The 26,631-nt window shown below is 43.6% G+C and overlaps 1 protein-coding gene across 1 annotated transcript in view; it reads right to left on the reverse strand.

Moving 5' to 3' along the window:
• Nucleotides 1-26,631, reverse strand: part of FANCA (FA complementation group A) — a 674,778-nt gene that overhangs the window by 435,203 nt on the left and 212,944 nt on the right. The window contains exons 19-21 of the mRNA XM_078671408.1: nt 22,687-22,747; nt 22,553-22,602; nt 19,641-19,717 (exon numbers count right to left, since the gene is read on the reverse strand). Coding sequence (XP_078527534.1) covers nt 19,641-19,717; nt 22,553-22,602; nt 22,687-22,747 — 188 coding nt within the window. The remainder of the gene's footprint in view (nt 1-19,640; nt 19,718-22,552; nt 22,603-22,686; nt 22,748-26,631) is intronic.

Consider the following 26,631-nt stretch of genomic DNA (forward strand, 5'->3'; position numbering starts at 1 on the left):
CCATGTATACATTTTCCAAGACAAAGTGCACTATACCCAGTAAATGAAAAAATACCATTGCAAGTTGCTGCTCAGTTTTTGGATCTGGGTTCGTCGGGTTCTTGGCGAAACTACAAGTCCTATATATCCCCACAACCAGGAAGGTCTAACGGATGTAACGGTATATTGCTTTCCAAGAGCTGTCAAAATTAGAAAAAGTTATAGGTGAAAACGTTGAGACAAAAGGCTGTTTTTTTCAACAAAATTTCAAATATTCCAATATCTAACTGTTAGTTTCTATAACGAAACCTTCATGGATTTAGACAAATGACCCCTTTCTGAATTCAGAATTTTGTCTACTTTTCGAAAATGTAAAGCTTTCCAGGATCCATTATTGCTTTCAAACTCATTTCTACCATTAACTGGAAGGAGGTGGAAAGCTCTAAAAATAGCAAAAATAGGCTATGTCCCAGAAAAATGCCAAAACTGAGTGAAAAATTTCGGTTCTCTGACAAAAGTCTGTCATTCCCTGAAAGCTGAGAAAATGGAGATTTCAGCCCCACAAACCCTTTTGTGATACCATTTTCAGGGAAACACCCAGAGGCTTTCATTTGCAGCCCGTTTTTCCCATTTTTCTGAAAAAAACAAAAAAATCACTATATTTTGGTTAATTTCTGGGCCCCCTCCAAGGGAATCCACAAACCCTGGGCGCCTTTAGAATCCACATGATGTTGGAAGAAAAGGACGCAAATTTGGCGTGGATACCTTATGTGGTCAAAAAGTTACAAGGGCCTAAGCGCGCACTACTCCAAAACGCCAAAAAAAGCCTCAGCACAGGAGGGGAAAAGGCCTAGCAGCGAAGGGGTTAATCTGGATTATACTATCTGTCCATCTGTCTATCGGTTTTAGACCCAATTTGGGAATCCCCCACTGGGAATCATCTTCTTCTCCTGAGTACCAATCACCTATTGTAAGTGGCTCAAAGGTCATGTTTAGGTCGCCGGCGATTATCATGTTATTCTCGCTCGGCTGTAGTCCAATCAGGGAATCCAGGGCTGCCAAAACCTGAGATTTCCCTCCCCCTGACCCTCTAACATAAAGGTTATAGATGTCCAAAGTACCCAAAGAACCCATTGTCAGCCTAATCAACTGAATATCTCTATTCTTAGTAGGGAGCTCTATAACTCTATCAAAGAGTTCTTGTCATAACCAAATAGTTAGCCCCCCTTTCGGCCGACCTTTGGGACCCTTAAGGGCAGGTACAAAGAAATTCAGGAAACCCTGGAGAAACTGGGGCTCACACGCCCAGGTCTCTTGAAAGAGACAGATATCGAAACCATTTATAAAAGTAAGCCATTCAGGGGATTGCAATCTAGAACTCAGCCCCGCAATATTCCAGGAGATTATCTTCCCCCATCCCCACTAGATTCTTGCAGTAGCCCCGTAGTAACTAGATTAGGTGTACTTGAACCATTCACACATAAAAATTCCGTTCCTGTATTTAGAGCTAAGTTTGGGAGAGAGGACACCACTCCAGCAGTAGTGCAGGGCTTGTCACCATTTACGGGGTAGTCCCCTACCTGGCCCTCATTATCAGTCCCCTCACCCACTATGTGAGCAACATCAGGATCCATCTCTCTCGTCCCCGATATTTCATTGAAAATTTTTCCCATCCCAATATTTGGCAGTCAATCTATGGCTTCCAGCCCAGAGCTACTTTTCCTAAGCCTATTTCTATTTGAAGACATAAGGGGAAGACGTTAAAATTGAGGGGGGGGGGGGGGGGGGCACCTTCCTCAGCTGTATGCCTGAATAAGTTGGCGGGCTGGATCTAAACTCTAATTAGAATAGATTCTCAGCTAATTCCTCAGAGCACAGTGTTAATTCAATAACATCATGGATTTCCCCAGAGTGACTCAATATCGTTGCTTTTAATATGTCGTCTCTTATGACCGATCGACAGCCTCTGACATAGCGCAGCCAATGAATGGCTTTGTTAGTCAGTGAGTCCACTCCTTCTCTGAGACAGTCACCTCTCCTATCTTGTTTTGGGACGTTAGTCATGTATATTTTGTTTGTAACTAAATTACCCTTCATATGTACCTCCCCCCTAGTAGGCTCTACACTACAATTTGATGTCCCATTGTTTTGATAATTAGAGGTGCTACTTTGCGGTACCCCTGCAGTCGATCTTATTGCCTTTCGTTGAGCCATCCCCACTAGACCACTGCCCCCACTAGGGCTCCTCTGGGTCCTCTGTTCGCTAGTTATAATCTGGTTTTTTAATCTATTGTCCTTCGGGGAACATTGTACCCTACTTGTGGTAGCCTTAGTGATACTTGGCAAACTTTTCGCACCTCCTTCTACAGGACGAGTCGAAGATAGTTTATTACCTATAGAGGCCCATCAGCAACCAGGCCAACCAACCCAGGCCCATCAGCAACGTATTAATGTTGCATCCCTTTCCGAATTTCTCTCTGGCTGCCAGCCGACGCCGACTACTGAAATCAATGCAGCGGTTGACGCTTTTAACACCTGGATGGCTAGCGGTTCAGCAGTTTCCTTGCAGAATAATCGTATCTGCCGACCTCGCTTCTTGCCTTCCCAGCCCTGGTTCACCCATGGGCTACGGGAGCAGAAGCTGAAGTGTAAGAAACTGGAGAGGACATGGAGGCTTGACTATTCGCCTGAGGCGAAGAAGCGGCTGCGCTGCTCCCAAAAGGAATACTACAATAAAATTAAGGCGGCTAAAAGCAGCTATTATGCTGGACGTATTGAAAAAGCCAGTAATAATAGCAAAGAAATTTTCGCTATAGTCCAGAGTTTTCTTTCTCCTAGAGCCGCGCTACCCACTCTACCTTCTTCCAATCAATGGTGTGAGGAACTCTCAAATTTCTTCTCCGAAAAGATTCTGAAGATCCAGCAGGATCTCCAAACTGCCTTGAACAAGTCCCAGACATCCACTTCACTGCCCATATTGACAGCTGCTCCGACGGAGGGTTTGTTTACTTCCTTCTCCCCAGCTTCTGAATTGGATGTTCTGCCAATCCTGTCTGCCCTTAAATCTGGATCGCCCTCCGACCCCTGCCCTGCTAGAGTTTTGGGAGGGGTGTCGTCTATAGTCTGCCAGGAGGTAACTAGGATTGTTAATTTATCGCTTTGTTCGGCTTCTGTGCCTCTGAGTTGGAAGCAAGCCAAGCTCCTCCCGCTATTGAAAAAGTCCGGCCTGGATCCGGCTGTGCCCTCCAGCTATCGGCCCATATCTCTTCTGCCAGCCTTGGCTAAAACATGTGAAAAGATTGTTTTTAGACAACTTGAAGGGTTCATTGAGTCTTCCCACGCGCTCCACCCTGCCCAATCGGGGTTTAGAGCGGCCTACAGCACCGAAACGGCATTAATTGAGGTTTCAGAGGCTATTCGGGAGTGCCTGGATGGAGGTGGCAGGGCGGTTCTGATTTTACTAGACCTCTCTGCCGCCTTCGATACGGTGCCCCATTCGATGCTTCTGGCCAGATTGGGTGCTATTGGTATTTCAGGCTGTGCTCTGGACTGGGTGACCTCTTTCTGGAAAGATAGATCACAGCAAGTGTGGATGCCCCCCTATGCATCCAAGGTTAAGGAACTAACCACAGGAGTTCCGCAGGGGTCCACCTTAAGCCCTTTACTTTTTAATGTTTATGTGACCCCTCTGGTCTATCTAGCTGAGCAGCTAGCTGCCAAAATAATGGCTTATGCTGACGATACCCAGCTGCTCTTCACCTGGCCAAAAAACCACTTAGACCCCTTGACCGTCCAGAGCTGCTTGTCGCGAGTTTTTCGTTGGTTGGCATTGGCCCAACTTAAATGTAATGAGGAGAAGACGGAGATCCTCCTCTATGGATCTTTCCCGGATAATTTCAGGGAACAAATCTGGCCCTCCGATCTACCCTGTCCGAACTCAACAGGTGACCCTGTAAAGAACCTAGGTGTCTGGTTCGGGCAGGATTTAAAGTTCGGGGAGCATATTAAGAAACTAACCGGGACCTGCTATGCCACTCTAAAGGCCCTCAGAAGGTTTTTCCCCCTCATTCCTGGCGAGGCTAGAGAGACTGTGCTAAGAGCGTTGATCTTGTCACGCTTAGACTATGCAAATGCACTCTTTAGTGGCCTACCAGACTATATGGTCCATCGACTCCAGGTGATTCAAAACTCGGCAGTCAGACTGATGTTCCAATTACCCAGGAGATCCAGTGTTCGTGGACATCTGCGTAGTCTCCATTGGTTACCTATTGCCAATAGAATTCTGTTTAAAATTCTGGTCCTGGCCTATCGTGCTATCCACCAGTTGGGTCCAGTATATCTGCGGAATAGATTTGTTCTTTATGCTCCTAAACGGGCTCTTCGCTCCGCCAACTTGTGCCAGATGGTCCAGCCTAAGTTTAAGCTTGCAAGAACAGGAGGCAAATCCATCTCTGTTAAGGCAGCCAGAGCATGGAATGCTCTTCCCTTGGCCCTTCGCACTGTTTCCTCACTTTCTCAGTTTAAGAAGGGACTCAAAACACATTTGTTTAATATCACTTTGTAATTTCTCTATTTGTTATGTTGGCTGCCCCGCTTTTTCTCACTTACTCACCGCGCCAGGATACTCCTGAGTAATAGAGCGCGCAATAAAAGGCTTTATAACATAACATATAACATATAACATAGAGTCACATTTTCCTAGGGATGGATGATTTCTTTGGGTAGGTTTGGTTGGATAAGCGATAGGTTTCTTTTGTGCGTCCCCAGATTGACACCATGGATCGCCAGGAGTAAGTTTTATTGTTGAAGTTAGGTTAATGATTAATGTTTTCAGGACCTCAATCTCATCTCTCAATAATGAGACTAGTTTAACCCCTTCGACGCTCATGACGAGCTGGGCTCGTCATGAGGTAGCCTCCTCGCACGCTCATGACGAGCCCAGCTCGTCATGAATAATGGGTTTTTGTAAATCCCAGCGCAGCAGCAGAATATCGACCGCACGCATGCGGTTAACTAAGTCGCTAACAGTTCCTAAACTATCTTTGGAGCTTGTAAGGTCACAATCCTTTCCTACTTCTATACTTTGGGGCGAGATGGCTACTTAACCAGGGATGACATTAGACTCCTCGTGCTGTATATCCGCCAATACCGTAAATCTGTTGGAACATGGTATTAGGTCATTATCAATTACAGATTGGGCAGGGGCTTCTCTATCTTGACCAGGGCTTTCATCACCAGGATGACCCTCCTTCCTACCTGGGGAAGCCCTTTCTCTCTTTGGCACGATAGATTTACCACAACAGATTTACCTTTGCTCGAAACATATCGGGGATCATAATAGATGGACCTACTAGCTGTTGTACGACAGCCTCCGCCCCTCACACCACAGGGGCAGAGCCCATCATCCCAGAGGTCCCCATTTCATTAGTCAAAATTACGTGGCATTCATCAATGACAGAATCGATCCTGTCAAGAACACAATTCATGGCTGCATGTTTTGGTACATGTTTTGGTGCCCCCTTCAATTTCTTTCTTTTACTCAGTTTTGATGGCTTCTCCGACTTATTCACTCCCCCTCCTTCTTCCATTTTTTTCCGCTTACCCATACCTTAACCAACTTTCTAAAAGACTTAATACAAAAAGTCTTAAATTTTGATAGAACTGTGTTGAGAGATTGGTCATAACAGAGTTTCGTTGGGTATGAAGACAAATTACGCCCCTAATATTTGTTTCACCTGGATTTGGGCGTGATCTAAATAGACAAGACCACTTTTCTCCCCAGTCAGTTCCGAGAAATGTTAGTAATTCCCCTGCAGTCTCACCCAAAAAACTTGCAAACAATAGATGTTGTAGTAAATGGATGAAAATGTTGATGGTGTGGCCCGGCCCGACCTCTTGCGTCCTCGGACGGCCACAGACGGCCCGTCCTTTGCCCGGGCTTCTCCCGGGATGTTCCCGTGACGCTGGGAATGATGCGGTGATTTGTGCGCCTCCTGGTGCGATTTTCCCGTAGGCGGCTTCCGGCCGCAAAGGCAGCTGGGGATTGTAGTTCACTGCGCCACAGACCCCCCCACACACAGCGGCCGCACCTAGGTGGTATGGAGATGCGGCGGCGGGGGGTGAGCGGGCACAGCATCACAATGCAGCGGGACCGGCAAGAAAAGCAGGCCCCAGGTCAGAACGCCCCCAACAAGGCAAGTAGGGATCACAAAGTTCGCCAAGAGTCCTAGTGAGGTCCCCACTCCACCGGGAATGACGCAGTGATTTGTGCGCCCCCATGCGCGATTTTCCCGTAGGCAGCTTCCGGCCGCAAAGGCAGCTGGGGATTGCAGTTCTCTGCGCCACAGACGCCCCCACACAGCGGCCTCACTCAGGTGGTATGGAGATGCGGCGGCGGGGGGGGAGCGGGCACAGCAGCACAATGCAGCGGGACTGGCAAGAAAAGCAGGCTCCAGGTCAGAACGCCCCCAACAAGTCAAGTAGGGATCATAAAGTTCGCCAAGAGTCCTAGTGAGGGTTATATAAAAAAAGGAATCTTTTCCCTTTTTCCCACCTATGTGAGAGGTGGTGTCTAGGCGTGGTTCATTTTCCCTCCTCATGAGAATTGACTTCACTAGGAGAGGAATACCATACAGGTTATTTGATATTTGTATGTAATACAACGAATTTCTGTAAAAACTTGTTGACAGGCAGGACTGTTTGTTTTAAGAATTGATCATCTGAAATGGAGTAAGAGTGCGGAGTAACTTCCAGTGGAAAGAAACTCATTGGTTGGGACTATATTTTGGATGTCAATGAAGAAATGAATAAAGAGTCATTTTAAAGAGTATTGGAAGCTGTTGAGGAATTCAGTTGCATGAACTGAAAGGATTATGTTACTTACCCAGTAAGCATCTGTACTTAGTATGTAAAGGTGTAGATTCGCATTCTTTGCATACTTCTCCGATCTAGTGTTGGGTCCGGGTAATTGCAAGTTGCTTTTCTTCGAAGAAGTCTATTCTAGTCACAAGGTAAGGTGACTCCTCCTTTCGGCGATGGTGCGCATGGTCATTGACTCCATTGTTAGATTGTTTTCCCACAAGAGAGTGAGAATGGAGTAAGTGTAGTATAGAGATGTGTTGTAAAATTGATAAAAGTCTGAGGCAGAGATGAGAAGAAGTAGACTTTATTCCGTCACCCACTCTCCAAGACTGACAGAGGCATGCCAACATTCTAAGGTAAGCTCCAGCGGAACGTACCATTCGAGGAGGGGAGTAAAAGTGAGGAACATACTAAATAGGGAGGAGGAACCAGGGGAAAGAAGATCACAACACATCTCCCTTCGACTAGCACTGAAAGGAATAATAACATTTTATGATTGCATGTGTAACCCTATAAAATAGTGGAGACTAGTAGATTTTCAAAACGTATCGCCTCGGTAGATGAAACATAACGAATTAATACATTTTCATGTACAGCGTGTGAAAAATCCCTATAAAACATAAGGAGAATAATAACCAACACCCCATGGCAGGATACAGGGGACTAACAAGGAGTAGTACCATGCAGATTGTTGTAGTACCATGGATCTCTCCTTCTGATGGAGGAAAAAGGGGAGATTCTCATTCCCTCAATGGGAGATGTATGATATGTCCATATATCATCTCTTAACATCTTATCCACATCAAGCTTGTTGTCAAGAGCCAAATGAATAAGTTTGATAACTAATTCAGTAGACTTGTTAATTAGCTCTTTGGCTAAGGAAAAGCACTTGTTGGTTCCTTCGTGTTTGATTCTTAAATTATCCAGGAACTTTTCCATTTCGCTAGAAGAGATAAATACATAATTCTCAGAGACTAAGGTCTCTGGCACCCCTTCACAAGTGAAAGAATCTTTTAAAAATTCAATGAGGTCGCCAGTTGTGGCGTCTGATACAAAAATTGTACTTGATCCACTTGGAAGTGTAAACGATGAGCAAGAACATGAATTTAAACGAAAAACAAATTCTGCAGCACACTTGTAGGAAAAATGAAGTTAAGGCAATGTCTCAATGGACATAAGGTGCAAAGTTCAAGGGCGAAGAAGTTGTCCACAAAATTAAAGAATCTTCTTTTATTGTTCGTACATGAGCCAGCCGACACATGTTTCGTCGCAAGAAACCACACTGTTTCTGCGACTCCTCAGGTTGTAGGAGAGAGGTATAAGAACAGCAGGTCGTGGTGCCGGTGATAATTCCGACCCGGCTCCGCTCGAGACCGGGTATTGTTGAAAACACGGATTTCGCAAAAATGGAGTTGCCTTAAACTCTGGAGACACGGAGGTCCGGTTCAGCATTAATACGCACACTTCGAGAAACCAGGTCCTCATCAAGGTTTTCCAACTAAGGACCATCACAGCACTGCGCGATAAACATCGCTCCATTTTTGCGAAATCCGTGTTTTCAACAATACCCGGTCTCGAGCGGAGCCGGGTCGGAATTATCACCGGCACCGCGACCTGCTGTTCTTATACCTCTCTCCTACAGCCCTGAGGAGTCGCAGAAACAGTGTGTTTTCTTGCGACGAAACACGTGTCGGCTGGCTCATGTACGAACAATAAAAGAAGATTCTTTAATTTTGTGGACAACTTCTTCGCCCTTGAACTTTGCACCTTATGTCCATTGAGACATCGCCTTAACTTCATTTTTCCTACAAGTGTGCTGCAGAATTTGTTTTTCGTGTACTTGTGTGTCCCAAAAACACATCGTGAGGGGTTACAGGGCTTTGCCTCTCTTCTGCATGCACCTTTTTGCCTTCAAACATCCAACTGTGCGCCAACCTAGCAGTGCGCCCATTTATTGCCTCACACCTGAAACCCTGCTCTTTTCTGTTGAAGAACATGAATTTCATTTTGGCTCCTAACTGGTCTAAAGGACCAATTACTTCTAAGGCAAGTTTAGTCCACGGGACACCTGGTACTCTAGATTACTGGACGTGCTTACATTTTCAACATCTGACAGAAAATGTTCCCTTTCATTCTCTGACAAGGTGGACAATAGGTCTGGAGTATTTTTCTCCAACACCGGGAACCATATACTCTGTTTTTATCGCAGACATTACTGTGGCTTTTTACTAAAAGCCCCTCTTGGGACCCATCCCGAGCCTTATGGAAATCCTTGTCAAACATCCCCTATGTTGTTGGGGTCCAGCCTGATCCCTAACTCTCTTTGATGGTGCCAACCTAATAGGTTTGAACCTTCTTTTACAATATACACAGTGCCACATATGGATCTTCCCCTGAAATCTATGCACACTTCTACCATGCCCACCAGGGGTATAGATTCTTTAGTATACCCAATAGGTGATATGTGGGGTTCTAACACATTCAGACTTGACATACTAATTAAGTCCTTCATATCATCGAGATTAATCAAGGTAATTGGAGAACAGGAATCAGCATAAACAACCAGGGGTTTTTTGTTCAATGGAATGGTACATTTAGGATACTTGTTTTGTTTGGGATGCATCATTGAAGTATCACTATCAACATTTTTTACTCGGAATATGTACTTAGAAGACTATTCCTCTCCACTGCAAACCATTTCACCTGATTGTTCTCCCCCTCTCTGCACACTCTTGCGAAATGACCCTTCTTATTGCACTTCATACATGTTGCATTACATGCAGTACAATGAACATTATTCGCAGGATGGTTGCTGCTGCCGCACCGGAAACATTTTAAACCTTCAGTCACGCTAATAGCTTGATCAACCTTTACATCTCTGGGTCTGATCTTGTAAATCTCACCATCGTTGCTGTCATCAATAGCACACTTGGAGTTGGTTACACTACAGACTGGCACTTTGAGTGGGTTCATTTCCAAAATGCACTTGGCTGTGTGTTCTATAGATTGTGCTATACTAATAGCTTATTTTAAAGAAGGGTTTTTGGACAAAAGTTTCTCTTTTATACGGCTGTTATGAGTACACCTGACTAACTGATCCCTAATAAGGGAGTCATTAAGCTTGCCAAACTCGCATAATTGAGTATGTCCTCTGAGTGCAGCTACATAGTTAGTGACCGACTCTTGTTTGCCCTGAACTCGAGTAAAAAACTTATGCCACTCTAGGACAACATTCTCCTTGTCCCCGAAGTGAGTTTCTAATTGCAAAAGAATGATCTTAAAAACATCCATGTCACCTTCATAATCTTTTAACTCAGGATCAGGTAGGGTATCATACATTTTCCTGCCTTGAACACCTAAGTTGTGTAAAAGGACATGTTGTTTACGGACAGCAGAAAACTTTTCCCCCCAATGGCAATAAGGTAAGAATCAAATAAGTTGAACCAATCCTTCCATTGGATTTCAGGATCACCAATTTAGTTTAAAAAGGAAGGCGGTTGACTCATGGATGACGCAGCCATGGTAAAGGAGGAACAACAAGAAAGGTACTTCCCACTGAAAGTGATAAACGCAGAGTTCAAAGTTAACTAGAGAAGCAATTAGATAAAGATAATAATCACTGAATAGATGGCACACTTCCCAATAACTAGAAGTACACGGGAATGGTAACTTACCATCACCTAGCTATGGCGTAAGTAAACGATCCGCCCTGAAGAGGTGACAATAGCTACTAGATATAACATGAATAAATGCACCTGGTTCACAAGTCACTGGATTAACATCATAATGCGTACACTGTTGACAAAATGCAAGGTGTAATGGGAGCACCAAAGTCTTACCAGAATACCCAAAAATTAAATGAAGTGAACAGGTAAGGCGGGGTGATGTAGAGGATACAGGAAAAGGTGTGCGTATCACCATAAGGTAACACACAGGCCACACAAGAAAGCAAGGAAAAAAAACAAGAAATTAACATCCGCACGATATGACCTGAGGGGAAAGCACAACAATCACACTGTAATGGAACAGTAATTCAAAACTATACAGCATGTTATGTTTTAGGATACTAGTTAAACTGGGAGAACAGAGGTTAGAACAAGAGAGCAAGTGATCTTAATCTTGGTTCCTGGACGGGTGGTGAAGAAACCAACAGGAAGTCTCTGAGGTGAGTGTGTCACCATGTAAAGACACACCGCAAGGCAAGGTTTTGAGGAAGGAAAAAAAGTATGCTGAAGTCACCTAATACATGTAACTAAAGTAGAGAGTAAATAGAAATTTCTCCTGAAAAGTAACCGGAATAGTCTTACTTCTGCTGCATCTCAGGTACTGAATAACGGGAAAGGAACGCTATCTCAATCCTTTTTCTTTTTTTTTTTTAAACGTCTTACTTGTCAACTAATAGCTGGTAATTGAAGAACTGGGGTTATGCAGTTGACCGCAGGGTGGAGGGAGCTAAGTGTAGTTGAAAAACAGCTTAGTAGGAATTTCTCGATGCTTGAATGAGGAGATCAAAAGGTCGCCGGGAGGTTTTCTCTGAGAAATTACTGTAATAGTGGCGGGGGCGCTGGAGCACGTCGGCTGACAGGAATAACAAAAGCTGAGGCGGCCGAAAGAGGCTGGTGCGCCGGAACCCAATTTGAGGGAAGAAACCTTCGACGCGCATCTGAGGAACACTGAGGAGAAAGCCGGAACGCTGGAACTGCAGGCGGCAACTCGACGTCTCTGGGGAACACGAGGCGTCTGGCAGCAAACTACGGGGACTGCCGTCGGTTGCGCTGCTCAAGAACCAATGGCAACAAAATCGCTGAATTTAAGACAGCTGCGGAGTGCCTCAGGGGATCGTGAGGCAACTGACACCGACCACCGGAACTGCACTCAGCCACGCACCACTTCCAAAGGCACTGGGGCGGCTGAAACGAACCTCTGAGCTGCTGTCGGCTAAGATGCACGGAAACAGCGCTGAAGAAAATAAGTCTTACCGCAGGGCACCACACTGCCAGTACAATTTCCAGGGAACAGAAGTTCAAGGAAGGCGGTGGCAGACCACGACTGCTCTTCAGTACCAAGAACGCCAAGACTCGCCAAAAGAACAAGGTAAGGGTTCCTTGTTCCTGTTGCAAAACTCCTCCACTGCATGCACAGATGGCTGAAGGGACTTCTGACGTGAGGCAGGCGGGGACCTCACCACCCCGACAACGTCGGCAGCGGAAGGAAGCTACTGGCAATCTCCACAAAACACAAACGGCAAAGGCAGTCCAGGGGGAATCTTCGTAGAAAAGTCACAAAAGAAGGAAGCGGCAACCAATGCCAGGCGTAGATCTCACCAACTTGTGCCAAGACAGGAAGGAGGCAGCAGGCGATATCCACAAAATCGGCAAGGACTTGAAACTGTGGAGACAGTTCCCCTCTTGGCACAAGGATCACATGTAGAACATGACGATGAAGACAAATTGGCACAACTCCAACTATCAGAAGAAAGCAGGCATGGAACGCAGCACTGCAGAATGAACCCAGACTCCTCCACAGCAACAACAGCAACAGTGAACGCCGAACTTGAAGAGAATGGAGAGAGCACTGAAAGGGGAGGTGACGGAAGAGGGCCCCTGCGCCAACTCGTCGCCAGTGTTGTAAAAATGATAAAAGTCTGAGGCAGAGATGAGAAGAAGCAGACTTTGTTCCGTCACCCACTCTCCAAGACTGACAGAGGCATGCCAACATTCTAAGGTAAGCTCCAGCGGAAAGTACCATTCGGGGAGGGGAGTAATAGGGAGGAACATACCAAATAGGTAGGAGGAAACAGGGGAAAGAAGATTACAACAAGATGTCCATCCGTATGAATGTATAATGAAGAACTGCAACAACTATAGGTGCCCAGGGAGGCGGATGGGCGCACGTTAATCTACAGCTCATATGCCAAGAACAGATGCTTACTGGGAAAGTAACAATCCGTTCGAGGCACGTTTGCTGTAGATACTCATGCGTTGCATAGACTACAAAGCAGTATAATCCCAAAGCGGTGGCAAACATGTAGATGTTGCAATTGTTTGCAACAGTGTTTTAAGTACTGCTTGGCCTACATTAGCTAGTTGACGTGCTAACACGTCTACAAAATAGTGTCTGGTAAATGTGTGTGTTGTTGACCATGTAGCTGCCTTACATGTGTCAGCTAGAGGAATGTGACCTAAAAAGGCCACAAAAGCCCCTATTTTGCAAGTGGAATGCACTCTAGGGGGTGTGGATAAAGTTATTTAAGCTTTTGCGTAGCATGTTTGAATGCATCTAACAATCCATGTTGCAATACCAAATTTAGAGATGGGATTGCATTTGTGAGGTGGAGCGAATGAGACACAAAGTTGCTTTGTTTTGCGAAAGTCTTTTGTCCTATCTTTGTAGTACAATAAAGCTCTTTACGTCAAGCGTGTGAACAGCCCGTTCTGCTACAAAATCAGGTTGAGGAAAAAATACAGGTAACTCAGCCGATTAGTTTACATGAAAAGCAGAAACCACTTTGGGGAGTAATTTAGGGATGGTGCGGAGAACTACCCTGTCTTTGTGTAGCTGAAAGAAGTGTTCTTCCAATGTTAATGCCGGTAGCTCAACAACTCTCCTTAATGAGGTGATGGCAATGAGGAAAGCAACTTTTCACGAGAGAAACTGCAAAGGGCACTTATGCAATGGTTCAAAGGGTGGACCCATAAACCTTGTAAGGACAATGTTGAGATTCCATACTGGGGCAGGAGGAACTCTCCTGCCCCAGTATGGAGGCAGGCGAAGGCTTTGATTACTGGAACTTTAAATAGTGATAAATGCTGCCAGTTTTGCAAATACGCAGCTACCGCTGCAAGGTGCAAACCAATAGATGTGTAAACTAATTCAGTTTGCGGTAAGTGTAACAGGTAATAGATAATGTTTTGAACAGAAGAATCTAGGGGATTGATTTTGTTGTTATGACAGTAGACAACCCATCTTTTCCACTTTGCAGCGTAGCAAACTCTAGTGGTAGGCGTCCTTGCTTCCTTTAGAATAGTCATGCAGTCTGGTGGTAGATTTAAATAACCAAACTCTATGACTTCAGGAGCCAGATCACTAAGTTTAGTTCTCTGGGATTTGGATGCCTGATTTCTCCACGGTTCTTTGTGAGGAGCTTGGAGGTAAGATGCAGTTTATGATGTGAAACTAGAGACAGCTCCAACAGTGTGGTGTACCATGGTTGACGGGCCCATGTGGTAGCTACTACAATTAGTGTAAAGGGTGTTTGCCTAAGCTCCCGAACCAGACACGGATGAGTGGTAGAGGCGGAAAAGCGTAGGCAAATATCCCTGACCAGTTCATCTATAGGGCATTGCCCTTTGAGAGCGGGTGTAGGAACCTGGAGCTGAAGTTTGGGCATTTTGGGTTGTCGACTGTGGCAAACAAGTCTATTTGTGGGAATGCCCATTTTTGGAAGTATGGAAGGAGAACTTGGGCATGAAGTTCCCACTCGTTAATTTGCTGTCTTCTTCTGAGGAGGTCGGCAATCTGATTACTTAGTCCGGGGAGGAATTCTGCCAGAAGATAATTCTTGTGATGGAATGCCCGATTCCAAATGGCTTAAGAGAGTAGTGACAGTTGGAGAGAGTGCACCCCCCCTTGCTTTTGCACATAATACATTGCTGTCATGTTGTCTGATCAGACTAGGACAGATTTGCCCATCAAGTTATTTTGAAAAGCTTCGAGCACTAGAGAGACTGTTAGAAGCTCTAGACAGTTGATGTGGAGGCTTTTGTGCTTGTTGCTCCACAGGCCTTGTGTTGTGGTATGTGGAGATGGGCATCCCAACCTGTCAGAGATGCGTCTGCTGTGAGCACGATCTGTGGAATAGGGTTGATTTAAGGCCCTTCTTTTGATAAATATTGTGGGTTGCACCACTGTAGAGAGCGATGGGTGAGACAGTCTATCAAAACTAGATCGGTTAATTGGCCCTGCAAATGATTTCACTGTCGTGCTAAGCACTCTTGTAGGGAACGCATGTTAAGTCTTGCATGGAGTACAACTGCGATGCAAGACGCCATCATTCCCAGCAGCACATGAACACTCTGGCTGGTAATGTTTGGTTGAACTGAAACTGTAGAATCATAGATTGATTGTTATGAATTCTGGCTACATTGGGAGACGCTGGAGCTTTGACTGTCTCTAGAGTGGCCCCTAGGTAAGATTGCATCTGCGAGGGGTGCCGATGAGATTTTTGTGAATTGACCATAAAGCCCAATTGATGGAGCAGGTCTATTGTGATTCGAGTACATTGCAGACAGTTTTGGGAAGTGCTGGCTTTGATGAGCCAGTCGTCTAGGTAGGGGAAAACGTGAATATGCTGTCTTCTTAGATGAGCTGCCACTACTGCCGGGCATTTGGTAAATGCTCTAAACACTGTAGTCACTCCAAACAGGAGTACTTTGACTTGGTAATGTTTGTCTGCTATCACAAATCGGAGGTATTTGTGAAGAGCTGAGTGAATCGGAACATGAAAATGTGTTTTTTAAGTCTAGGGCAGACAAAAAAATCTCCTTTCTGTAAACTGAAAGTGCCTGTTGAAGGATCACCAAGTAAAAATGTTCTGACAGTATATAATGCTTTAACTCTCTGAGATACAGAATAGGTCTTAAGGAGCCATCCTTTTTGGGAATCAGAAAATACAGAGAGTAAACACCTGAACCTTGGGACTGGTTCTATAGCTCCTTTTAATAAAAGAGAGATTACACTTCCTGTTTGAGCAATTACAAGTGGTCTGTAGACAATTTGTGAGAGCAAGGTGGAATGTTTGGAGGATTGGTGTTAATAATAATAATAAATAATAATTGGTGGTAAGCTCCAGGCAATAACCATGTTGGATCATTCCAATTACCCATTTGTCGGTTGTTTTAGATTGCCAAATGGGGAGAAATTGCTGAAGTCTTCCCCCGACAGGTGTGGTATGGTTGGGGGGGGAAGCGTGGGCAAGTCACTGCTTATTAGAAGAAGAAGAGTTCCGGGGTGTGTCGCCCTTACCTCTACCTTTAGAGTTATTTCCTCTATAACCTCCTTGAAAAAAACCTCTTGAAGGAGAGGACTGGTTATTACCTTTGTTATTGGAGGTATTCTGGTCTGTGGGTGTGGTTTTGGACCCTCTCCATAAAAGGAGCGACAAAAGGAGACTCTGTTTGAAGGAAACTGGAGAATTCCCATGGATTTAGCAACTTCAGTGTCGTTTTTTATTTTTCCAAGTGCCTGGTCGACCTCCGGGCCAAATATTTTTTTTTCATCAAATGGTGTGTTCAAGATAAATTGTTGAACTTCAGCTTGAGCAGGAAATTCTTAACCAAGCACGTCTCCTGAGCAAAATGCTAGTGTTGACCTCTCTAGCCACAGTATCTGCAGCATTTAGAGCACATCTTATGGAAGAATTGGAAATTAGCTTTCCCTCATTTATCAAATCTTGTCCTTTGTTGTATGCTCATCTGGGAGATATTGAAGCAATTGCTCCATTTCATCCCAGTGTGCCCTGTCATACCTGGCTAATAGGAACTGCGTGTTTGCAAAGAGCCAGTGATTGGCAGCTATGCATTTGCAGAAGCGTCAATCAGCTTGGACTCTTGATCTGTGGGAAGTTTGTTCCATGATGTTTGGAAATTAGCCCATTTATGAACATTGGACACTACTAGTGAATCTAGTGGCAACTGGCCCTTAATAAATACTGGATCTGTTGGGGAGGCTTTATACTTTTTGTCAACTCCAGGAGTCAAGATGCATGCATGAACAGGATCTTCAAACATTTCGTCAGCGTGTCTCATCATACCCTTAAGAATTGGACATGTATGTGACAACCTATGTGTGGATCCTAATGTCTCAAAGAAAAAAATCCTCTTCTAATGATTCTTTGTGCAGTGCCACTCCAGGATATTGTGCAGCCCTGGCAAGGAGTTCCCGATATAATACATTGTCATCAGGAGGAGTTGGCTTGGCAGGGTAAAGTTAAGGATAATTGTCTGTTGGAGGGTCAATTGTGTAATCCGTCCATGGATCTACTGGTAAATGCGTGCCCCCATCATCAATATAACCCCCATCATGGCGAGATTGTGGAGAATCCTGCGGTGTGATATGTAAAGGATTTAAAGGTGGAGATAGGGATGCTGATGGTGAATGAAAAGGACTGGTAGCAACAGTCTTCCTTTTTAAAGGGATCTTGTGATGAGTGTCATCAGGAAGCTTGTGTTTCTGAGTAAGCTTGGAATGAATACGACTCATTTCAGGGTTAATATAGAGTTTCTTTTGTTTAAGGGATTGATTTTTTGTGGAACAATGTCTAAATTTAGATCCGAAGGGACATCTTTTGGTTATGGTGCCGGCATTTTCGGTGCAGGCATGGGCTGGCCTTTGGGGAATCAAGATTTCGGCTCTGAAGGCTGTTTAATTCTCGGCAGGCAGGGTTTCGATCCCGAACCGGTTTTCTGTTTGGAACCGTAGGGCTTTGGCTCCAACGAGGATTTGTGTTGACTCTGTACTGAGCCGGAAGGCTTAACTGGGTGTTTCGGAGCTGAGCCGGAAGGCGGGGGGTCGGAAATGTCGTATCGGTGCCAACCTTGGCCAGAAGGCAGAGGTGGTGCTGAAGCCTGTGGGTGAGTTAATGGGGCAAGGGGGCTTCTGTACTCGCGTCACCTTGTCCCTGCGGAAGTTCTTCAGCATCGAGGTCTATCTCGAGCTTCGAATCAGAGTCCTGCATAGAGAAGGCTTCATCCTCCCCTGCCGCTGATACACCAACATCTTCTTGTCTGGATCCTTCACCGAAGATGTCCGGTGTGTCTTCAATGCTTTGATGCTGCATCTCTCGAAGTCGAGCCTGACGATCATGAAGAGTTTTTTTCAACCAAAATGATCTGCAAGCTCCGTAGTCGTCTTCTTTGTGCTCTGGACACAAGCACAAGTTACACACCTGGAATGAGTCAGTGTGCATATACTTTGCGTGGCACTGAGGGCAGAATTTAAATGGTGCCCGTTCCATCGACGGAGAGCTGAACCGATGCGGTCAGGCACGAATGCCATCCACGAAGCATCACGATCGAAAAGTAAATTCCGTTGACCGAAACAATTCCCGGAGAAGTGGGAAACGCATACGAAACAATATCATGGAGGGTAGTGAGGATTGCGCGTCAAGGGGAACCCAAAGAACGTTATTGAACGGGAGCACAGCAATACACTTCCGAACCCAATGGCGGAAAAAACAATCTAACAATGGAGTCGATGATCATGCGCACTATCACCGAAAGGTGGAGTCACCTTACCGCATGACTAGGAAAGACTTCTTCCAAGAAAAACGACTTGCAAACATCCGGACCCAACACTAGATGGCAGGAGTATGCAAAGTATGTGTATCTACAGCACACATGTCTCACACAGATACCTACCAAGACATCACCAAAGACTCCTATCAGGGAGTAACATTTAATGAATTGCACAATAATGTAGGATGCATCTTTTGCTCTTGAATAAATTAATTGCTTTTGGGGTCTTTGTGATGGTGGATGCAAAAAGGTGGGCACTGTTAACTCACAATATTGTGGTATGACTCATGTATTGCCCTTTGTAAATTAGCAATGCCTATGTTAGATGCCTGGACACACTTGCTTGAACAACCCCTTTTTTAATCTAATTTGATATAATGGTGTTGTCAATTTACATTTGCACACATTTTTTTGTCTCATGTATGTCACCATGTGATCACAATGTACACATAATACTTTTGGGGATCCCTGTTGAAGCATTTTGACAAATAAAAACTCCTTCCATAAATATTGTTTGAACCTCTTCCTTTCCAATAGCACAGTGGCATTTCACAATACACACACAAAAATCACTACTACAGGAGAATAAAAGTCTTTGGCATACACCAATTTTAAAAACATACAATGGTAAAGCTCTAGCAGGCCAAGCACTATGACAGAATTAGCCACTAGAGTGGCATTGCTGAAAAGGTTTTGAACAATTTAGTAAACATGAAAACAAGTATGAAACCCAAAACCTATTAGGAAAATGGAACACAATATCTGACATACCCAAACCTGGGACACAAATCGAGGACAATAATGTAGACTTTAGGGATGACGATCCCACTGGAAAAGTGACTGAAAAAATTGGACTGTACCTGCCGATGGAGACTTTTATAGTGGCAAAGAAAGGTGTCAGATAGGAAATCATTGCATCATCTGAAAATGGGTATGTTTCTGCACTGGAAAAAGGAAGGGTGCCACCTTGGAACAGGTATGAATACCTAAGAATCTCCAATTTAGCCTATCACTCAACAGCAGCTTCTAAAGTTGAAACACAGTTGGCGCCTCCAAAATCAGCTATGATAACTACATGGAGCAAGTTTCAAACTAAGGATATGTTGGGGTCGTGCCCTAGAGAGTCTTTACTCACACTGTCCAATGGAAGACAATGGAGCAAAATAGGTCAGAGCAAGGTAAAAGCAAAAGGGGCTCAGAACTGGGTTTGATCCAGCAGACACTCCTCAAACAGTCCCAAAGACACAACTTATTTTCTGGTAGGTCCTTTCAGGGACTTCACCCAGAATTTATAGTGGAGTTGCAGGCAAAAGAGTGCATCAGACATCAAGAAGTACCAAAAAGGTAGGTAACAGAGTGGCTGGCACAAAGATCCAATCATGCTGTGCTGCTAAGGAATCCTCATGAACTTTGCAATGCACCTATAAACCATCACCAGTGTGACTACGAAGGAAGCATTCAGCAAATAAACCATACGAGATTCTATTCATGTTGTAATACTATTACCTTGTTTCTGTCTTTCCTTCTCCTGGTGGCAGGCCTGCAGATATCCAGAATACACAGTTGCAGGAATTTTATCAGCCCTGTAGTGGGATATAAAAGTGACATCAATAAATTCAGAGGCTTGCCATCAACTAGCCCTCTTTTGGACCCTTCCTGTCACTTCCCACTCCAACACGGCTTCAACCTTAATTAAGGGAACTCAGAAGATTTCCTAGATACTGTCTACTTTATTTCAGAAGCGTTTATATGATTATGTTCCCTCTGTGCCTTTTAATGCATTCTTGATTACTGATGCATAAACTATGGGATCAATGACACCTGTACTTTTTAATTAGGAAGCATACCATCACTTATCTCTGCCCAGTCATTCTGACTGTGATAGCAAAGACAAGATAGGAACAGGGTCCAAACCAGCATAGGCCCCAGGAGTTATGAAGCATGAGCTGAAGCATTTAGACTGCTTGTCTGTTCTCTCCTGAGTGTTCTGAACAGGGGTGACTATTATCACACCTGCATTCGTCCATCATTTAGTGTGAAAACTCATGGCATACCCAACTGATGATGCCCAGAAACAAAGAAAAGTATTACAGATTATGTGTTATTTGAATAGACAATTTCCTGTGAAACCTCTCAATAGTGGATTTTCATTCTCTCCCTATTCCCCACCTTGCTTCCCCCACTACCTTATAGGACAAGTGGGTTTATTTTGCCCTCTGTCTGAAGCTACACATGGGAGGTTTGTGATGAACATCAGCAAGGTTTGTGATGAGCATCTGGGAGGATGCTAATGACAGATCCCGGTCACTACTAGGATCCGATGAAGCAACTCAAGCAATGGCACATATGTTTGATCCTCTGCAATCACGGTCATATCATACCTCCGCAGATGCTCTCTCCCAATACGTTTTATGGTAGGAAGGCAAGTCATTTTGGTCCTAATCCGCTTTTTTATTTTTTACTTGTTCTTTATATTCAGTTGATGTTCATTACAGGTGTTCAGGCTAAATGAGAGGCTGCGGGCAATTAGATCCTCCAGTCTCTCCATCAGACAGTAGTATTAAGCTTGTTGCACAATGCGCAAGGAGGCCACCGCACTGGCACAGCTGCAGGCAACACTACCACATCAAAAAGAAGTCTATATGGAAGCCTTGCCTTGTTTGGACTTTCAGGAACATATATACCTCCAGAGTGTTCTTTTTGGGGGAAGTGTGAGGAGATTTGCGTGTGAATTTTATGTGGAGTGGAGAATAGCTGAACAGTGAGGATTGGAGTCAATCATCCTCCCTCATCACAGAGGCTGTAATGCATATTTCTTACACAATCCTGCGCCTTTGGCAATTGGAATTATTACCACATCAGATACATGGTTGCCCTATCATCCTCGCTTTGAGATACATAAATAAATGGGCTCACTTACAATAAAGAGAAAGAAAAATGCTTGCGCATAACCTCTATTCTTTAGCTTCCCAACTGAGAAAGAATCCTATCTATTTTCAGATGTGCAAATTCGGCAGGATAGGTTTTGAGAAAGTGGCAAATCAATACCCGAAAAGGTGTAATAGAACTTCAATAACTCAGCTGGAGCCCCAAAATCCCTTCAAATATTGACAAGAAACAACCTCCTGCAGAAACATAGATCAAACCTGTGATACGCCCTACGCAAGAGGAGTTCATGAATTAATACATTACACCAAACAGTAGCAGGACAATGCCTACTGGTTGAAAGATGAGACATATAAGCAAATCCTGAATCAAAGTTGCTTTAAAACCGATAACAAGAGGGCATTGCTGGACTAGCAATCCCTGAAGGCCAAATGTCTAGCTAGCTGAACTCTCAACAGAACAATTCAAACTCTCAAGAGTTTAATCTAAACACAAAACACCCAGCGTAACTTATTTCAAGGGCAGACTTCAAATCATATGATGTTCTACTGAGAGGTGCAAAGATTTTGAATGGCCTGTGCAGCGGCTTGTCTCATCAGGCGACATAAATGTGCTCTTGCTCTCTCTCAACAGCAAACTAAAAGGGAACATACTTGGGGTGACTGCCTTCCTGCATTGTGCAAGAAATGGAGGGGACAATTATATGCAACGTCATAAACTGGGTTTGTGCAGGGCACACTTATATGGGAAGCCACAGGGACACCGTTTAAATACAGAGGACAAGTAATAGACGTGGAGGGGCGATTTGTGGTCTTGGCTGCTCAGTTGGACGGGCGTGAGATCTGTTGCATCTTGGTCATTGCCCGAAATGATGATAACCCAGCAAAAAAAAAAAAAATAACAACAAACAAAAACAAAACTAAATGGGAAGAGGTTACATCAAGCTTAATCTCCTACGGCCTGTAGACATCTCTAAAATAATGGCTAGTGACCAAAAACCCCAAAATGGAACTTAACTGCACTGTATACATGCACAGAAGGGGGTTGCACTTTGTTGCTTCATTCTATCAGGAGCTAGAAAGATGCGTGTACCCGAGTAAGCACAACTTAGTACACTGAAGGCTGCTCAGTGAAGATATACATTTTATGCTTTATATGCCACTTTTTCTATTCAGCTGCCTATTTGCCACGGTTCTTATGTGGTGATGCGTGTACGGGGACAGATATTTAAAAGCCTGACATCTTGTGGGACAGAGGAGGGTTGCAGATTTTAAAATAAATAGACCAACAAATAAATTGCTTTTACTTTTGCCCCCTTCTTCCAATCGCCTCATCTTCACAGTCATCCATTTTCTGATGCACTCCTATTTGCTTTAATTTCACTATCCCCTCCACCACACTTTGCCCTCATTTTCCAAATTCTAAAGCCCTCAAACTGCTCTAAAGTGAAGGAACCACAATACAATACAAAACATCAAAATAATGTCATAAAAGGATATGAATAATAAGGAAAGCTAGTCACTTGCTCTCACCTCTTCAGTGAATCTATGAAGCGCATGCGCATGTCGGGAACGCTGGGAAGCTGAGAAACAAAAACTTAGGTTAGAGAGCAAATCCAGTTGGACCATGACCACCCATCAGCAGTGAAGATTTAAAAGATACTTACTGGGCGCGGTGACAGCAAAGCAGGAAGGAAACGTGAATTGTAATAAGGTCTTCTAAAAATACTGTAAAAGAAAAAGATAGGTTACAGTTTAGTGAACCTAGATTACCTGTTGGGAAAACAACCAAAATGAAACTTAAATAACTAGGACTGTTTAGGTTTTCGAAAAAGCAAGTGTCATCACACAAACAAATAACTAACTGGGTATCTGTAAGTCTAGTAGATGATACACAGAAAAATTAGATTACTTCCAAAGCTGCTTTCAAGAGATTTAGTATGAGGAATTCTAGTCTTCAGAGAGATGGGACTAAGAAATCATTGCCTCACTCCAGCAAGTAATCTCAAAAATTGGAGCAAAAGACAACAAAACCCCGAGAGTTCTCCTGAATGCAAGATGAGTGAAGAGAATCTGTGGAGAATTCTGACTGGTTAAGCCAGGTGTGTCAGCCTGAGTGTTTACGAGATATGCTTCCTGAATATAAATGGGCCATTACAGCCAGAAAATATTGCATTTTCAGCTGAATTGATATCTCGTGCAGACAGATTCCCAATGTTGTTGTTTCTGTGTGCAACACATGGTACATAAGTGATGCTTGTTAGTTTAACAGGTAGTCAGGTAAAAGATATTCTGTCTGTAAATGATTGAGATGTCTTGCCAATGTGCTAGTTACATGCGCAGTAGAGTGATCCAGCTGACTGAAAATTTCAAGAGGATACATTTTACAGAGATAATTTTACACTTAAAAAATAAGTATTCAAAAGCCTATTTCGAACTAAAAGATATTCTATTCATTGGTTTCTACGAAAAGGTAAATGCCATTCATTCTGAAAATTTCCTTTTAAACAGTTTAGATGAAATCGTTTCTCATTAATGGTATTCAATTAAATTATTTTTCTATGAAATCATGTACAACCACAGAAAATGTGTTAGAATTAATGAAAAACGAAGACAGAGAAACCACACTGGAGGAAAGTAAATCATGGAAAACCAGTTATGAGAAAAGACAATTTTAAGGAAATTAAAAAGAAATTAAAAATCAATGGAAACATAACTGGATTACTGTGGGTTTTTTGGGTTCATGTTTGGATGATGAGGGGCTTTTAGTGGTCAGGAATAATTGGCACTCAGAATCGAAAGGGTCTTTAGGGTTCGGAGGTGGATGAATGTTAATAGTTCCATAGTTCCTGGGCAAAACCCCAGTTCCACAACATTGGTAACTATTCGAGTTCATTAACTGATACATTTTAATGCACATTATTTATATAAAATATAGCCTTGGCAATCCAACCCTCTTATAAAGGGAGGATGAGTCCAGTGTCTTAATAAGCATTACCTAAAACAAATAAGAATTAATTATCACTCTCTAAAGGTATGGTACAACTTTAACTTAATAGATATAGATTTTATGTCCAGAGATGGACAAGAAGTTATTAACCCACAAACTGCCTCTTCATACTGAGTTAACCGAGGTAAAAAAAAATTACTGAGGGTTAGCAGCTAAAGGTGCATAGTCTTTGTAGGAAACCCAGCATTTCTGCGTGGTCACCCTAGATTTCTCACCTTTTTCCGGACTTAAAGCTTTGTGCACTTTACCCCTACTTAATATGAAAACAAAGCCTTTGCTCCCCCCTCTAAACTTGTCAAAATTGGCTTAAACCTGATTGGCGCAAAAACCGTACCTATAAGGCCAAAGTATGTAGCATACAATTACATCACTGTCATGGAAAGCTAAATATGACCTGTGTACTGCAGCACCTATTGTGCCCACCACTACAGTGAAAACATAGCTTTCGGCCACCCGGTATAGCCTAACAGCTGCAGCAGCTTGAACCGTGCTGCACAGACCTGTCAAAATCACCATTTTGACAGGTAGGAAAGCCAGATTTTAAATATAAAATATGCTACCCCTAAGAAACTTGCCCCGCACAATGTAGTGTGCATAATATTTACAATTGGAACGTGTCATAATATAATTGGCACGTTCCCACAGTGACTAGGCCCAAAATTACATTTTCACAGGCCAGGCGGTACCTAGCCCATAGGAAAATTAAAACTATGGATTCTAAACTTTAATCTATAGCAATTGGCCTTTACCAGCAACAGACTACATTCAAAGGTATTTTTAATGAAAATCCAATCTAATGGTAGTCAGTTTTTTCTTTTTAAACATGGGAAATTTAGCTTTTAGTATTTGTTTAGAAAGTTACCTTTGTCCTGCCTGACGCTGCTGGAGGCTAATTCGCATTAGTTCTACAGAAACTGTCCTGATTGTACTTGGCTTTAATTAGATATGAAAGAGGTGTGTACACTGCTCACAGTGCAGATTCAGTGGTCTAGGAGTGTGGAGATGTTTTCTTTGATTAGCAGGAAGCCTAGCTGGGTTGGGCACAGTAACTTAATTTACTTCAAAGGGGACTGCCCTGTCACAAGAAAATGTTAGGTGACACCTCGAAAGGCCTAGCCTTTGTCTTTATAGCCAGGCAGGTGCCAAACCCAGTGGGAGGGAACCTACCCACAGAACCGGTTTTGAGTGACCACAGATAAGGGGACTGCTCGTTACCCACACCAAACATCTAGGCGGGCACATATGCTCTGCACAAGGGGGGGGAAGGGTTTCTCTTTCTTAAATACCGAGAGTGAGGGGCACTGTGGAATTGTTAGAAGTTGGGCAAACAGAAACTGCTAAAAAGCTGGGCAGGATTGCTCTTGAGAACTTTTACTCCCTTGATTAAGGAGTGCCCAAGAGTCACGCCAACCACTAGCTGGGGCCAGACATAAATGTAGCTCCCTAAGGTACAATCCTCAGAACACTTTCTGGACCTGCGGAAGATAAGAATATGACTGGACCTGTCGACTGTGACAATAGAGGAGCCTTGAAGGACCGGAACTGCTCCTCCTTGTAACCAGGACAAAGTGATTACCTCAAAGGTCAGCTGGCTGACCTCCTGTGGGGCTTCAGACACGCAACAAGTTGCAAGAGGCCTTTTTTCCAGATGTACCCAGCTTACCAGAGCAAATGAGTCTATATTGCACTTTTCTGCTGTCTTCTGTCTCTCAACCTGAGAGTCTAAGTGACTCCCTTGAGGTCATGGGGCATTACTAGTGTACTCCTGTGGTTGTTTGGGTACCAGAAGAAAGTTTGGAAACTTTCTGAAAACCTTTCCTTCAAGGCTCCAGAGTATCAGCGAGACATTCCAGAAAACGTATCCAACCGGTAGTAACAGAATGTCTAATTGAATTTTAGCTTAGTTTCAGTCAAGGCTCCCACCACCTCCGGAAAAAAACACTAAGTCCCATTCTGCGATGGGACTTACAAAAATTCTGAGAGAAATCTCAAAAGCACCAGCAGGACCAAACTGCATCATGTATCAAGACTCTTCAGTTTGATGGTAGTGGCTACAACTTCAGCAGCGTCCCATGTGGAGAGGATTTTTCTTCTCAAAAAGTGACTTCTGCATTGGGACTTGGAAGAAATGTTAACTATTTTTCATTTTTATTTGAGTCCCTTTATGAAGTGGGACTGAAAAACCTTTTCAAACTTTTTTTCACTTCCAGACTTTCATTATGACCAATTTACTTGCCATTGACTACCAATAACTCTTTGCACTTTTTGGTGCTATTTTCACTTATCCCCCTTTAAAACCCATATCCCTGGTTCGACCCGTTTGGATTTTTGTTGTTTTTGTGCCATTTTGTAGATTACATTTTACTCTATTCATCTAATTCGATTAGGGATTTTTATTGGTTGATATTTAACTTTATTACTGTTTTGGTATTGCCCTAAGTTAAGCTTGTCTGCTCTGTGTCATAACTACCAGAGGGTGAGCTCAGGTCAAATTAGTGACTTAGAAGAGTCACCCACGCCAAATTATAATTCCCTTTCTTACAACCTGTTTTTGCATAATTACGATAAAGGGTTGAGTTTATTTTCTTCTTTTATTTATGTG

This window comes from Lissotriton helveticus, chromosome 12, assembly GCF_964261635.1.
Source record: "Lissotriton helveticus chromosome 12, aLisHel1.1, whole genome shotgun sequence".
In the NCBI taxonomy this organism is placed as follows: Eukaryota; Metazoa; Chordata; class Amphibia; order Caudata; family Salamandridae; genus Lissotriton; species Lissotriton helveticus.